Source organism: Pezoporus flaviventris, unplaced genomic scaffold (assembly GCF_033815535.1).
Source record: "Pezoporus flaviventris isolate CSIRO_AGI_PZ_B2104156 unplaced genomic scaffold, CSIRO_AGI_Pfla_v1 ptg000097l, whole genome shotgun sequence".
NCBI lineage: Eukaryota > Metazoa > Chordata > Aves > Psittaciformes > Psittacidae > Pezoporus > Pezoporus flaviventris.
In genome coordinates, this window is record NW_026892645.1 from 1,934,631 (window position 1) to 1,949,385 (window position 14,755).

General features: G+C 48.7%; 2 protein-coding genes across 4 annotated transcripts in view; one reads left to right on the top strand and one right to left on the bottom strand.

Moving 5' to 3' along the window:
- Positions 1 to 70: 70 nt before the first annotated feature.
- On the bottom strand, positions 71 to 5,950 carry PSMD5 (proteasome 26S subunit, non-ATPase 5). Of its 2 annotated transcripts, XM_061476486.1 has the most exons (11): positions 5,911 to 5,950; positions 5,763 to 5,823; positions 5,445 to 5,589; positions 4,663 to 4,776; positions 4,118 to 4,246; positions 3,295 to 3,404; positions 3,010 to 3,152; positions 2,355 to 2,546; positions 1,666 to 1,775; positions 947 to 1,087; positions 71 to 454 (listed from the first exon to the last, which is right to left on the bottom strand). In XM_061476486.1, the coding sequence occupies exons 1-11, from the start codon at positions 5,933 to 5,935 to the stop codon at positions 197 to 199; spliced, it is 1,428 nt and encodes a 475-aa protein (XP_061332470.1). In that variant the 5' UTR covers positions 5,936 to 5,950; the 3' UTR covers positions 71 to 196. The 2 variants fall into 2 exon arrangements, with proteins under 2 accessions (XP_061332470.1, XP_061332469.1); XM_061476485.1 differs by having other exon boundaries at positions 5,763 to 5,950.
- A 1,134-nt stretch (positions 5,951 to 7,084) lies between these two features.
- CUTA (cutA divalent cation tolerance homolog) overlaps positions 7,085 to 14,755 on the top strand; it is a 91,101-nt gene continuing 83,430 nt past the window's right edge. For both annotated transcript variants that reach the window (XR_009747432.1, XM_061476541.1), the window contains exons 1-5: positions 7,085 to 7,243; positions 9,356 to 9,504; positions 12,842 to 12,901; positions 14,085 to 14,130; positions 14,329 to 14,378. Coding sequence is in view for 1 of the 2 variants with exons in the window: in XM_061476541.1 (XP_061332525.1) it covers positions 7,139 to 7,243; positions 9,356 to 9,504; positions 12,842 to 12,901; positions 14,085 to 14,130; positions 14,329 to 14,378 (410 nt within the window). In the remaining variant the exon portion in view is untranslated. The remainder of the gene's footprint in view (positions 7,244 to 9,355; positions 9,505 to 12,841; positions 12,902 to 14,084; positions 14,131 to 14,328; positions 14,379 to 14,755) is intronic.

The following is a 14,755-nucleotide window of genomic DNA, read 5'->3' on the forward strand; positions in this document are numbered from 1 at the left end:
GAGAACTTCTGCCATGACATTCTATGGGAAAATACACGGTGCCCTATAGGTTTTGATTTGCTCTCATGACTTTCATTTCAGAGTTGAAGTGCTTCATGTTCCTTTAAAGAGACAATTTAAAGAGACTCCGGCATGGGGAGTCTTTACACCTATTTCAGTAACACGGTTTGCAAGGGGAACCAAGACACCAGTGACATTACTCTGCTCCTTCCACAGCTGTAGTAGCAACTGCCTTAACATAGTAAGGGCCTTCATGCAAATAAGCTCTAAGCCTCAAGTAATACTGATTCCCAAAGATTTCTGCAATTGTTTTAGAGTTTACAAGGGCCTTGACCAGTTCGTATTTGGCATCCTTTGAGGCTTTGTCAGGCTCCACAGATCTGTCTACAATGTACTCCACGAAGCCTGGACTGTCAAGCATCAGCTTCTGGGCCCATGGTTGGTTTGCAATAGCCTAAACATGAAAAGAGAAGGCGAGGGGGAAAGAGGGAAACATTTTAAAACTCCAAAACACAGTTATAGAGTACACTTATGCAATAGCCAAAGAACAGGAAAACTTAAATGGCCTATTCATTCTAAACAGCAGTTACACAACCACCACTCAAATCAAGCAGCAGGGTTTAACTGTACTGGAAAATAAGTACAGCTCAGTGCTTATCTTTCAAGTCAAGTGAATTATCACAGCAGTGCCTCCGATATCGAAGCAGCACCCTAGAGCATGGCTGATGCTTCCCCACACTTCAATTCATAAGGCAATAAGCATTACAGACATGACATGTCTGATGCATTATTTAAGTGGTGAACACAAGTAAGGCATAATGAAAAAGGACTTCTTTCTGACCCCTTGCGGGCTTCAAGAAGGGGTCTATGGCATTCACTTAGAAAACCTCAAACATCCAAAGGATTACAACTCACTACCTGATCTTTAAAACCAAAAAGCACTTACAGTAAACACCCGTAAAGCCCCACAGTGGAGATCAGGGAATGGCTGAGTACTGATGCTCCTGAAGAGTTCCAGTGGCTGGCTGGACAAGGATGTGAACCAGGATTCAGTCATTCTTAAAAGGTCTTCTGTCTGCTGCTCTGGCTACATGCATCACGTACAGAAAGATTTTCATTAGGATTCTGAAAAGCTTTCATGTCTTGAGTGTACATTCAATAGTTAAGGAAATTATTTACAATAAGCCACTAGCAGATTAAACTCAAATAGTTTAAATTCTCAACATATTTCCATGACTGAAGAAATGGCTTTCTCTATTTCATTTGGCTTGGAGGAGACATTTAAATAAATTGATCTTGATACACAAGAGAAGTGCTGTGCTGGAGAGCAGCCCTGCCAGACAAATGGAAATGGCTTATTCACTCATTTAGAGCTATCCTATTAAAACCATATCATATTAAACTGTTGACTCTCATTCCCTTGCCAAGGATGTTTTGACTTCATGTTTTATAAACATGATTTCAGAACACCTGGCTTCTTATAAACAAACTCCAGACTTGAAGCAAACAAACAGGAGAAATTCAAACCAGTAAAGTTAATGACTTGGAACATTAGAAAGCTCCCACTTCTACCTAAGCTTGATGCTGCAAAAGGTCTTCACATAGTCAGATACACAATTTCATTCTTGTAGATTTAAAAGATAGCAAACCAAACCGCAAACTTACAGGCAAGTAAAGAAGAGAGGAAATCGCATCCAAGCATCGAAGGCGTAACTCCGTGGGGGCATTCTTTGCCTGGTGCCCTATTTTGCTCAACAGACTCTGAAATCTACTTCCTTGGAACATAAAAACAAAGTGATTTTAATTAATTCAGACAGACCTCTACAGGGGTAGGGAGTTACCTGTCAGTCACATTATACTACATCAACTGGTAGAGTGTTGTACATTACACCTGAGAATGGCAACTTCTTGATCTACTACCACAAAAGCAGTGTAAGGTTCTCTTTGCTTCATAAGGATCTAAGGTAGACAGATGCAAAGCTTTTACATCAATTCTTCAGACTATCCAAACATTTCCAGAAAGGAAGTTGTGTGTCACAACCGAGCTATCTCAGGAAGTACAGACCCTAGCACACTTGTAATCAGAAGTCTTCAGTCCCATTTACAACACTCCAATAGCTATCTGCTAATACTGATTTCCACTTAAAAAAAAAATCAAGGATTGGATTTGAAGCAAGTAGTCCAGCATCTCCTTTCAATCTTCTCTATTAAAGAAAACAATGCAGCCTTTACAGAAAGCATCATTATGTGAGCATTCATGTTTTTCTAGTCCTGGCAAGAGGCTGATGACACCAGTAGAAAGAGAAGTACCCAATCCAAACCAACACAACGACTGACAACTTTCAGATACTAACTGGTTTTCTGTAAAACCTGTTTGCCTTCCACATTTGATCCCAGGATGCCTAGTGTGTCCACAGCCACTCCAATCATGGTCGGATCATGACTTTCTGCCATTTCAAATACTTTCTCTATGAAGACCGGGTATCGTTCACAGATCTGCTGTGGACTGTCTACAACAGCCAGATTCCCAAAAAACTTAACAAATCCTGAGGGAACAAGAGAAAAAAGAAGCATTCAGGGCGAGGGCACAATAACTTTAGCAATGGCAAAATTAAACATACATTAAGATCTTTTCGCAGCTAAACTAGTGCTATTGAAACTGAATCCTTGTGAAACGCATCAGAATAAGGATAGCTAAGGAACAGGAGAGTATTTTGGAAGTTACTCAATGAATTCCAGACAGCTGCTACATCATGGATAAAAAAAGGCTACAATAACACAGACTTCAAAGCTTTAGCACAGTCTCTTCAGGTCTTGCCTCCACTACCCCTGTTAATGAGTAATATTATTCATGTGTTAGAATGTCCTTCAGCATTTTTCATATCTATCCAGCACATGTATTTATATTCAAGTGTTCACATGAGCTTTCAGAGGCTTGACAGTCCTCTCAGTTTAACTCGTGAGTAAAGCAAGCAGTAAACACTAGAAGCAAGAAATGAATGATGTTACCTGGTAAATAGAAGCTTGAGAACGGATCAGACTCTGCTCCAACAATGATGTTGGAAATTTTATCGATAACTCCTTGCTGAGCAAGATACTGGCGCCCGTGTGGGGTATGGGCCAGCGAGGTCACCATCTCTATGCATGTAGCCCTGTAACAGACACGTATTTTGGCCTATTTCAGATGGCGTTTTGAAGCCCTCTTTGACTAAGAACAAACTGGTTTTCTTCCCTTAAGGCAAAATCCAAACATAAATGGGGGAAATCTCATTGACAAACTCACTTCCAACATACCTGACCAGCATGTCATCTCCAGTCAGCTCGCCAATTAACTCCGATATTAATCCACTGTTTGCACAGTAATTTAGGGACTCTGCTGACACTGAAGAAATCTCAACAATTAACTAAGAGCAGAGGGAAACAAAAAAAGGGATGGATTCTAAAAACATTCTAGAGATAACAATTCACAGTAACAGCCAAACAAGTCTTATAATGCTGACTATCTATATCAAACACAGAATTTCATGACGTTTTCATAGTTAACTTAGATATTTGCTTTAAACAAGTTCATAAGGAGCTCCAAATTTACAGCACATATATTTGATTTCTGCTCAAAGTTATTTCTTATTCAGATGTTATCCTCATTAAGCTGGCTAAACTCTATTACTTCTCCTTTGCAATACGTATTTAGACTGACACATTTGGCATCTTTCTTCTCAGTCTCTTCCTCCCTCCAGAAGTTTCAAAGCTTCACACCCAAAGCTTAAGAGACTATAGCAGCTACTTTGCTTTCAGAGAAGCAAACATTTTGCTGTGTCTTTATTAACTCTGTGTAGGCCTCCAACGCCCTGGGCAACACAAGTTGCAGAATAGAAGATGGAAACAGTATGCTACAGAAGCGTGAAGTAAACAGAGCTATGTCATTATTTGAGGGCCAACACTGCTGAACTCTTCCTACTCCTTTCTTGTCTTGACAAAATGCAGACATGAAGGGAAGTTTGTAAACCAGTGATGCATGCTAATATAAAAGCCATAAAATACAGATAGCAATGCAGAGCTAGTGCAAGAGGACCATGGTATCACGCCAGTCAAAGGCTGACCTTGATCACATCCCTACCTCGTACACTCGGTATCGAACAACGTCACTTGTTGCCATGACATTTTTCAAGTCACTCAACAAACTGCTCACAAACAAAGCCTCTAAACCATCTTGTGTCTGTGCTATTCTGGAGAGGGATTTGATGGCCTGGAAGCAAAAACAGGAGCTTAGTATTAAAAGCAAAGCCACAAGAGAGTCAGACTTAGTTTCAATGTTCTTAAATTACTAAAGCAAGTTCTACACCTAAAATTTTAGTTGTGATTGACTTTCCATTAAGGGGAGCTGCTTATGGTTACTGTGACCCGAGTCTCTGGCATCAAAATCAGCTCCGAGTTCGCTTTGGCATAAACAGCTACTGAGACATAACAGTTCTATGTAAATTTTCTATCACATCTAAGTAATTTCCAGGCTCAGAGCACCTGCCTGTTTGTAGAATCTTTAAGGCAACATAAGCTATTTTTTATTAAAACAATAGCAGAGGTCATGATCTCAGACACAGCAGAAAAGGTGTTCTGTGTGGTGTCTACATCAGTTTGTAGAGGAAGAAAGCAAGCAGCACTTACCTCTTTAGCCACTGCTATTCTCTCCCCACCAATGCAATTTATTATTTGCCTTAACAGTTCAGGACTGTTGAGAATTTCTGTAACTGCATCTGAATTTTCAACAATCCTCCCGACCTAAACGTGATTAAATACAGGAAAAAAGGAAGACTAAATACATTAAACCAGCTTTTTCTCCTGTAAGGCCATTCAAGCACTAGAACAGCTACCAACAGACAGAATCATGTCAAAAGCCCCTCTGAACTCCACTGGACAAACACTTTGAGCAGCCTGCTGCAAGCTGGGCCTGCTTTCAGAGGGGCTGAATGTGAAACCTCTTGAAGCCTATTCTAAACCACAGTGTTCCCTGATTCTGTTCTTTTAAATTAACGCAACAAGTGTCAAGTTACTACATCCCAGTCTTCATTACTTCCACAAGACCGTTCAAAGCATCCTGACTATCGCAATGCTGCTGCACTTAATTCTTACAGCACCTGCTACCAGTGCTGGCTTAGAGAGCTTTATCCAGCACATGTGGAAGGCGATTCATTTACAAGTTACTGCTGTCACGACATAGTTTTAGATGTCACATTGAACAGATACATCCCAAAGCGTTATATACCAACACACTGCACAGCATTTATCCAAAGCTCCATGACTGTGTAAGTGCACAACTCCTGCATATATCACCTGCTGCAGTGCTTTTGCCACTCATGAGGGCATGGAACAACAGTAACAGGTTAGGACTAACCCAGCCTGGCTGAAAACGGAGCTCTGTCCCCTCCTTCCGGAGGAAACCCCTGTACCTGAGCTATGGAGAGGATTTTCACGGAGTCATCGGGGTGGAACAGCCCTTTCTGAAGTTCCTCCCTCAGGTTCTGGATCACATAGACCGGGTCCAGGGCCGGCAGGAGCCTCTCCAGGATGGAAACACACGCAGCCACCTGCTCCCTGGGCGGCACAGAGACAGAAAAGAACCCTTTCAGGAGCGGGACGCCGCCGGGTGCTCCGGAGCCGCCGCGCTGAAGCAGGGCGGGGAAGCAGACGGGGCAGCCCCGGGAGCCACCGGGTGGACAGGGCGCTGCGGGGCCGGGGCAGGCCCGCGGGGCCGGTGCGGCGCTCACCGGTCACTGACGCCGAGCAGGTCGAAGAGCGCTGTGAGGTGGTCGGCGCTGAGGCGGGCGCGCAGGGCGGCGGGGGGCACGGCCTGCAGGGCGAGGCGCAGGGCCCGCAGCTCCTCCAGCCGCGCCGCCCGCCGCGCCGCCCGCTCCAGCAGCTCCCACACCGCCTCCGCCATCTTGGCGCGCCCTCCAAGCCTCGCGAGATCGCCCCGCCCCTAGCAACCGCCGCGCCGTCGCTAAGGGCTTCTTTCGCGTCCGCACACCCGTAAACAAAATGGCGGGCGCGCCCCGCCTCGCAAGCTGATTGGGCAGGAGTGGGAGGGGCGGGGCCAAGGCTGAGGGGCGGTGATGGCGGTTGAGGGGCGGTGATGGCGGCGGAGGGGGGTCGGGGTCCGTCCCGGAGCGAGCCTGGGCAGCGGCACTGGACTCGCGGCCAGCACGGAGGGGCAGAGCGGTGTCACGCTGTGCAGTGGGTGCCGCGGGCTGGGAAGGGGCTGCAGTGCTGGGACCCCCTCTCGCAGTGATGGGGACAGCTCAGCCTCCTCATGGTGGGACGCGCTGCAGGAAAACATAGGGTTTGCTTCACAGCAGAAGAGGACAAACGTCGCTTTCAGCCCGTGGACAAGAGGAGAGACAACTGAGGGTAGCAAATACGTGGCTGTTGCCATACTGCGAAGCTCGGGGGTCCTTGATGCCTCCCCAAGGCTTCTTCAGTGCCCTGTCTGAGCCCAGGCTCAGGCTGCTGATGCAAGGGCTGTGCAATACATGGGCTTCCCTAATAGCTTGTGAGGACTGAGGTAACACCGTAAAGTCACAGGGTGACAGAATGGAGCCTCTGTGCTGGGCTGCGCACGAGAGCGTTCTGGGCCCAAACAGCACGACAACGATCGGCAGCTTCTTCACTGTTTGTATTCAAAGAGAACAGAGCCCCAGTGGTATTAAATCTGAGAAAATAACTTTTTTTTATAGGCAGGAAAATGAAGCAAAAGTGGCATCAACAAGTGTGCATGAGATGGCGTTGGGGGATCCCAGTGCTGAGGGATTCCTCCAGCAGATGCTGGTGCAGTTGTGGTAACAGCACCCATGTTCGTGTCCGTTTACCCCTGCTGCGGTTGGACCCCATTTCTGGGGGACCGCAGCTCTGCGGGTGAGGAATAGCAAGGGGCAGGCAGGGAGCCTGGGTGCCAGGGCTGGGGCTGGCAGGGAAGAGCCCATGGGGATGCAGGAGGACCGTGGGGACCCCGTGCTGGCGCCTGGGCCATGGCTCAGCCCCACGCTGGGGCAGGCAGGCGGGTGCCAGCCTGCAGGGGAGGAAGAGGAGGAGGAGCCAGCGCTGGCTGCGGGCAGCGCTCCCAGCTCGGGGCAGCGCAGGTGGAGCGATGGGAGCCTCGGCAGCCGCGGAGATGGAGGGGCTGAGCCAGCGCTGCCCGCTGCTGCCCGCTGCCCAGGGCTGCCCCCGCGCGGGCCGCGCCGCCCTGCTGCTGGTAAGGGGGGTCCCTCCATCGGGGGGGAGCGGGGGATGCGATGGGAGCGCCCTGAACGCCGGCCCGAGGGACCACGGCAACCTCACAGGGAGAGGATGGTGCAGGCGGAACGCACTCAGTCTGCAGAGAGCACAGGGAGGTCCCGAGGAGTAATTCCCACTCGCGCCAGGAGCCTCACAGCACACAGGTTGCGTTTGGGGTTTGTGTTCTTTTTGACAGAACCTCACCAAAACCGGGCAAAAAGCCCCAGCGCGGTGATTTTAAACCCCGAGGCTGGTTTTAGTGCAGCGAAGCCAAAAGAAATCCTGCAGAAGTTTCAGTCTCTCTAAACTCGGCTGGAATTCTGCTGCTCGGTGCTGCTCGATGGAATGCTTACATCTGACAGCAGGATTCTCAGTGTTGGTCAACATTTTGGCAGTGGGTTTGTTGGGTTTATCAGGTCGTTTCACTCCATTTTTGCACCATCCTTTGGAAATACAATCATCTGGGGGCAAAAGAGCAGCTTTTATCTTTCTTCACAGAAAAAAAAAAAGGGGGAAAACCACCCAAAACGCCCACAAGAGAGTGGTCGCTCTTCAATGCAAATGGTCATGGGGATTTCCCCATCCCACGCACTTACATTTTCCAAGGAGATTAATGATTGCCGTGCTGAACAGGTCAGATTATGTTTTCTTTGCTAAGCAGGGAGCATGATTACATTCTAATCTGGAAAAATACATAGACCAGCATATTTCTGTTTGTTTTAACTCTCTTGAGTAGCTCCTGGGATTTGTTGCATCATATTTGCTAAATGGCTTAGTGAGGGAAAAAACACAAAAGAAGCTCTAAAGATTCTTATGAGAACCCTTGTGATAACAAAGAACATTTCCTCAAATGGGTTGGAAAAGAGGAGACAACCGATACAGCTCATCCGTCATGTTCCAAATGTGAATGAGCTCTTGTGGTGACAAGAGATTTCCTTAATTCAATCTTAATAGAACCCAAGTTATGACATGGGCCCATGGAATTTTCAGAGGACAAAGGAGGGAGGAAATAAGGAATATATTCTTAGTGTTATAAGCACCTTTTTCATGGCTGTGGCTGAATAAGGGCCAGATGCTGTTTATTCCAAAACAAGACAAAAGACAAAGAGAGAGCAGCTGTGCGGAGAGGGTGAGTGCTGCAGCCCCGGGTACGGCACCATCCTGCAGCCATTACTCAGCACACCAAATTAACCTTGCCCTTGCTGCTCCTGCAGCGTCCTGCTGAGCTGATTGTCTATTTTCATGTGGTTGTTTATGGCATGTGGGTACAAAGAGCAGCGAAGGGGCTTGGCAGCAATAATGGACACAAAACCAACCTGTTGCCACTGCGCTGCCAGCCTATGGAGAAGGTGTTACTGTTTTCTGCAGCCCATTGGACAGAGACCTGGGCTGTGTCCATTAGGGGTTTTGTGCCCCAAAGGATGCAATTTCACTGTCCTATTAGTATGAGAGAATTAGGAAGAAATGAACTTAAATCCCGTGCTTAAGTCTTCTCTCCCTTGCCTGCTAGTGAGAGTCTGTCATAGCCTGGGTGGGCTGTACAACATCCACCAGCAGGAGAGAGTAATTGTCCCTCCACAGACTGTCTTAGCCCAGGGCTCTGCTCCCACACCAGGCTCCAGCCCACCTCTGTTTTCTATGGACAGATCCCTACCCTACTTGACCTACTGTTCTCCTTTACACATCTGTGGGGAGGCAGAGGGTCCCATCCCCACGGATTCCCAGAGGGGTGGACATGCCTCACCCTGCAGCTAAAGCAGGAAAGATGTGTTTTAACAGAGACAACAGGCGACTTACCTCCTTATTCTCCTTTGGAAAACCAGTTGTGGCTGCAGAGACTGTGTGGTAGGGTCTGTAACCCAGAGGTCTGGGCACTTCTGGGCTGATGCAGCCTCCAAACCTCACCCTTTCCTGCCCCATGGAAGGAGAATGGATCTCCCTATGAGGATGTTTTCACTGAAGTTACGAGTAGCATTACTGTAATGTTGAAAGAAGGCCAGAGACTTCCCTTGAGCCACAGGTAAGTCCCTGCTTTTACAAAAGGCAGTACCTTCCCCTGGCATCATCACTCACACGGATTGCATTTTAGGTGGTGACTCTGTCGTTGCTGATGTACCCGGTGCTGAGGAGTCTCACTCTTCAGCTGCACTCTGCCATCACCGGCAGCTACATCTCTGGGTCTCACTCCATTGCCTTCATCAACTGCCTCAACGAGCAGATTGCCAAGGATATCGCAAGGTACAGAGACACTTCCCCTGATGGCTGCTGGAATTGTTTGAAGTGGAAAAGCAAGCTTTATTCTTGTGGAACAAAGCTTTTCCGTGTCTCTTGAGAGCATCTGTACTTCCCTGCGCTTTGTACTTCTACCCAAACGGTGTTCCTTTTCTCCTGCGCTCTCGTCTCCCTGCACCATGTATCCACTCACCAAGAGCTGCGCTTTCTAAAAGAAAGCTGGCAATTGTCTCTGAAGTCAGCGCTGCAGTAACATCAAGCCAATTCTCAGTTTATTCCAGTGCCTTTCATTTTAAAGCCATGGCCCTAAATCTTCGGGTCCTCAGATGGATTAAGCCCCAATTCCATGTTCTCTGATCTAACAGAGTCTTTCTTCTTCTCTAGAGCAATACAGATAACAAATTGCAGGAGAGGTGTTTATGGAGGGGGATAAAGCACAGCACACTGCCATGAGAATAAGCATGAGACAGAAGTGGTCCACAGCAAAGAGAACAGGCACTTCAGGCACCACCTGAAGCCTGCACTCTGCTGACCAAACTTCAGGGAATAAGGAGTTTGCCTTGATTTTTCCCCCTCTTTTAACATATGGGATACTTTGCATGCTGCTTTGCATGCAGGTTGTTTTTCACACATCTGTCAGGCCCTGCTTCAATAGATGGTTTGTTCAAAGCACTGTGACTGTGTTGACTGGGGCAATGTTTATGATGGACCATGAAGTTTCCTGCAACACCTCCTGTGCTGTTTTCCCTGCTACCTTGCTGCTTGCCAAAACCTCTCTGTCTTCCCAAAAAGTCATTCAGGAACTGACAGGCTTTCTGAAAGGGATTTTGTGTCACCTTAAATACTGCAACTGTAGGAGGAAATTCAAATAGGATAATGTCTGCACTGCTCGGTGTCTTCTGCAAAAAGGAGTAACTGTACATGGCTGGTGAAAGAGCCTCAGTTCCTCAAAATGCTTCATCTCAACACCTTTGCAAATGTTTTCCACTCTTTGTTCCTTATCTTGCAGGGAAGGGAGGGGAAAGAAATCCCTCCCCATTGCTGAGTTATGTGTACTGTGGTTGTGTTTTTACTGGTGGAGTAATTATTCCTTTGTTCTGGGGTTTGGGTGAATGAGGCGTGGTGATAGAGGATGGCATGGAGCTTCTACACTCATTTTCCTACACACCTTTTTCCTGTGCTGTTGCTTATTCTTCCTTTGCATTGCTCAGAGGAGCACTCTGACAGATCAGTCTGCAAGGAAATTTCCACTGGTTTTAAGGAAAAAGGGTTCAATGTTTGGGAAAGCAGATTAACTGCAGGTAGAATTCAGTATCCAGCTTGTTTGTTGTGTCAGTTCTGACCCAGTTTATCAGGATTGCTGTTAACTTTAAAGCCTCAGAAGAACCCCCCGAGTCCACACAGATCTGCCCTCTCCCCTGTGCCTGCTGTGAGAAGCTGACCCCTTTGGGCTGGATGATGTGGCCACTGCACCTCACATAAGAGCTGAGCAGCCTCGGGTTCTGCCTTAGACTCGTGCAGATCATTTTCCCTGCTTCTCTGCTTATTAATATTTCATCTGTCTCAGTTCAGCGCCTGCTGTGAGGCAGGGACACACATCAAGTGCCCAGCCCAAAGATATCATGTATTATGCAGACGTTTTCCACTGATCACATTCAGCTTTTTATGATGCTTCCCGTTCCCATGGCGGCCGCTTGTTTCCTCTTGAGTTTGCTAGAACAAAGTTCAGGATCTCAGTCGGGATCACAGCATATTGGAACAGAGCAGAAGCAATTAGAAGCTACCCACTCAAATCAAAAGGTTCCTGCACTAAAGTGACTTGGGGGATGCAGGCAGCAGAAACAAAAGGATTTGTGCCATGTGTTCGACATGACAAACGCAGTGGGGGATATCTCCGCTCCTGCTGCTGCAGTTTGTTGGTCTACAGATTAACTCAAGATGCTCTACAAGCATTAAATGCCTACCACTGGCTGCACATGGTGAGAGCAAACAACCCAGAACCTCCTCAATGGCTGTCCTCTCCAAGCCATGGGCAGGGAGAAGCCCATCTCCATCACCTTGTTGTGCTTAGACATTAAACCCAATTCCTCCAGTTAGCTGGGTGCAGGCACTGGTTCTCCAGTGCAGTGCTGGGATGGAAAGATGTTATGGGATCAGTCAGGAAGGGCTGCTTTCCTCCCCGTGCTCTGGCAGCTCCCAGATCCTCCCTGACCTGCAGCAGAGCCTGAGCAGCCCCATGAGGGCACTTTCGCCTTGTGCTCATAGTTGCAAGGTACAAAGCTCTATGGGGAAAGCAGGGCTGATAATGCAGACAAATGCAAAGGAGCTGATGCACATTCAAACGAGAGCCCAGCGTTCCCTGATTGCAAGGTGAGGTACAGCAGGGAGGCTCCTTCTGCTCCTCTTCAAGAGTTAAGTTTTGCAGGTTGTTGAATCAAGCGTTCCCATATCTCATCATTCCGGTCTTCTCTGCAGTTCAAAGTCAACTAGAAGTTAAATGTTTGCATTGTCATAGCACCTGGTGCAAAGTAGTGCCTAGTGAGGCCAGCGTTAAGGAAAACCAAAGGGGAAGGCACTAGTGTCGTGCCTTACCAGAGCTGCTTGCATGAGGGACGGGGCTGCCATCGCTGTGAGAAGGGCACAGACATTGCTGTGGTCAGAAAACACATCTGACCTAGTTCTTCTCAAAATCCACCCTGACATTGCTTCAGGGCTCTTTAATCACCCAAATATCACTTCTGCTGGTAGACCCAAGCAGCTCTGCAGTAACACATCAGCCCACAGCTAAAAGAAGCAGCCAGAGGGAAGGAATTTAATTTGGGCTTCAGATTTCTAGGACATTTTGGGTAGAAAAACCTTGATGTTGTTAGTTTAACAAGCTCCACATTTAATCTGTTACACGAGGAAGGGGTACACTTTGACAGCATAAATACATGGCCGGGAAACAAACCCCTTTTTATCCATCCCAGACCCAGCTCTTGTGGCTGTGCCCTGGTGTCCCCATGGGGAGATGTGCACTGGGCTGCTGCCAGGCAGGGTCCTTGCAGTGTATGAGGCACAGGTCCTGTGTGCTGCTCCAGGCCAGGAGCAACACCCAACCCTCCTGCTCAGCAGGGAGTGCCCCCCAGAACCATGCCACGAGGACCTGAGCTGAAGTAGCTCCAGCTATAGGGCACCTCTGCATCTGCTTCCTCAGGGTAATAACCCCAGATCCCAGGTCTCCAGCATCAAAGCTGCTGCTGGCAGTCAGGGGCAGCACAAGGGGATGTCCCTGTGCCTGGGAGTGGGTGCTGAGCCACAGCAAGCTGGGACAGGCACTAACTCCTCCTCCTGTCTCACCCAGGGCCATCATGGATAAGAAGCTGGCTGCCTACGTGAACATCCTGCCCAAGAGCTCAGCCTTGTAAGTTGGGCTCAATATTCTCCAATGGAGGAGGCAAACCCAGGCTCCCCACGGGGAGGAGATGGACACCCCGAGCCCTGGGGAGAGGAGGCAGTTTCCAGAAGGCTGCTGGCTCTGTTGGTTGTTGCAGATGGTAAAGACGATCCTCACCCGTGCAAAGTGCTCCCAGCTTATTCAGGAGTGCAGATGCTCCAGCTGCCCATGGGGACCACTTATTTATTGGTTACTCGGCTACATAGAGATCTAGCAAAGAGGGAGGTGATTTATGGGCCTGAGGATGTGGCGCCTATTTTTAGAGGACCTAAAGAGCAGCTAAGACAGGGAGCAGAAAATTGGCCTTTACAGAATTAAGCAGCACTTTCAGGAAGGAAAAACCAGCATCTTTGACCTTGAAATACAACCAGCCATGTTCTGCAGGTATCCTCAGCCATCCATGCAAAGGGACTGCATTTGTTAAAGGGGTTAAAGAAAAAAAGCCCAAAAACAGGGTGCTCTTAGAAGCACCCCGGCCTACCCCTGCACCCCCAAGACTCTCCCATAGCCCAGCTGAGGCTGCTGAAAGGGGGCAAACCCAGTAAGATCATTCCTCCCTTGTGCCACAATGGCCAGAGCCGAGTTGCTCTCGCGCAGCCTTGCCTGCTTCAGCTGGTTCCTCCTGCTCGAGAGACACCGCGACGCCTCTGATTGCATCCTCGCACAGAACCCAGCACACAGATGAAATCCCCACGGCCTTTTGTCAACATAAATGTTCTGAGAGGTCAGTTCTGACTCAGGAGAAGTGCATCTCCTCTCCTGCAGGGAAAGAGAGGAGAAAACCAAGAAGCTGCTGTACTCAGCTTCTCAGCCGCAGCCGTGATACAGTCCCTGTGGGCACTGTTCCCAGGCTTGGAGCAGGGCCACCACCGCACAGCCCTGCCACATGGCCACCCCAGTCCCAGCTCCTGTGCCCTGCTGTCCCCTGGGGCATCTCTCTCTAGACTGGCACAGCCAAGAAGGCTCTAGTCTGTGAATCCAGGGTGCTCAGTCACATGCACTGCAGCATTTTGGACCAGCGATGCTTCTTGAGCATCACTTTGTAAAGGTGTAGAAAGCACCAGGCAGGGAAGTGAACCTCCTCCCTGGGGTATCAGCAGGGCTGCAGCCAGAGCTGCATTTGCTGATGCTTCTTTTCTTTTAAATCTAGGTATTTCTGGGAAGGGGAACTGGAGGAATCCACTGAAATACTGCTGGTAAGTGACCATTCCCACATCACAAAATCCCCATCCCAGCCCAAGATTTGGGACCTGAGCACCCACCTGAGGGCATGGCAGTGGTGACCGGGGCTGGCATGCTGGATGGGTGCAGTGGGACTGTGCAGGCAGGATTGCTCCATCCCCTTTATTCTCCCTCGGGGTTTGTTTCAGTTTGGGTTTTTTTACTCTCCACAGTTGGTGAAAACAAGGACATCAAAAATAGGCGAATTGTCCAACTACGTCAGGTGAGGCTCTGGCTCTGCAGGAGCACTGGGTTTCCAGTCCAAGGTAGGCTGCCATCTCCTGCTCAGGCTTTGGGAGTCGGGTCCCTTGAGCCCCTTCCCACCCAGTAAGGGTGAGGCTAAGTGGTCCTGATGTACCTTGTGGCTAGAAAAACCCAGAGATGGCATCAGCAGAAAAGGGTGGCACAAATATCAGCTCTTGTACCCTCTGTACTGGGTACAGGGAGGGATTGTCCTCCAAACACAGGTCATTCCCTGGCAGGATTTCCTGTGTTTCCCAAGCACTGGGTGGTGAGCAGAGCCAGCTTTGGGCCAGGGCCCCTGGCAGTCAGCTGCTGGCTGCGGTAAACCCCAAGCTCAAAGCGACATTCTCACATGGC

Coding starts and splice junctions, on each gene's coding strand:
- PSMD5 (XM_061476485.1), bottom strand. CDS start 5,935: ATGGCGGAGGCGGTGTGGGAGCTGCTGGAGCGGGCGGCGCGGCGGGCG. Junction 3,153..3,294: donor GGAGATGACATGCTGGTCAG/GTATGTTGGAAG, acceptor TGTCTGTTACAG/GGCTACATGCATAGAGATGG. Junction 2,547..3,009: donor CTCAAGCTTCTATTTACCAG/GTAACATCATTC, acceptor TTGTTCCCTCAG/GATTTGTTAAGTTTTTTGGG.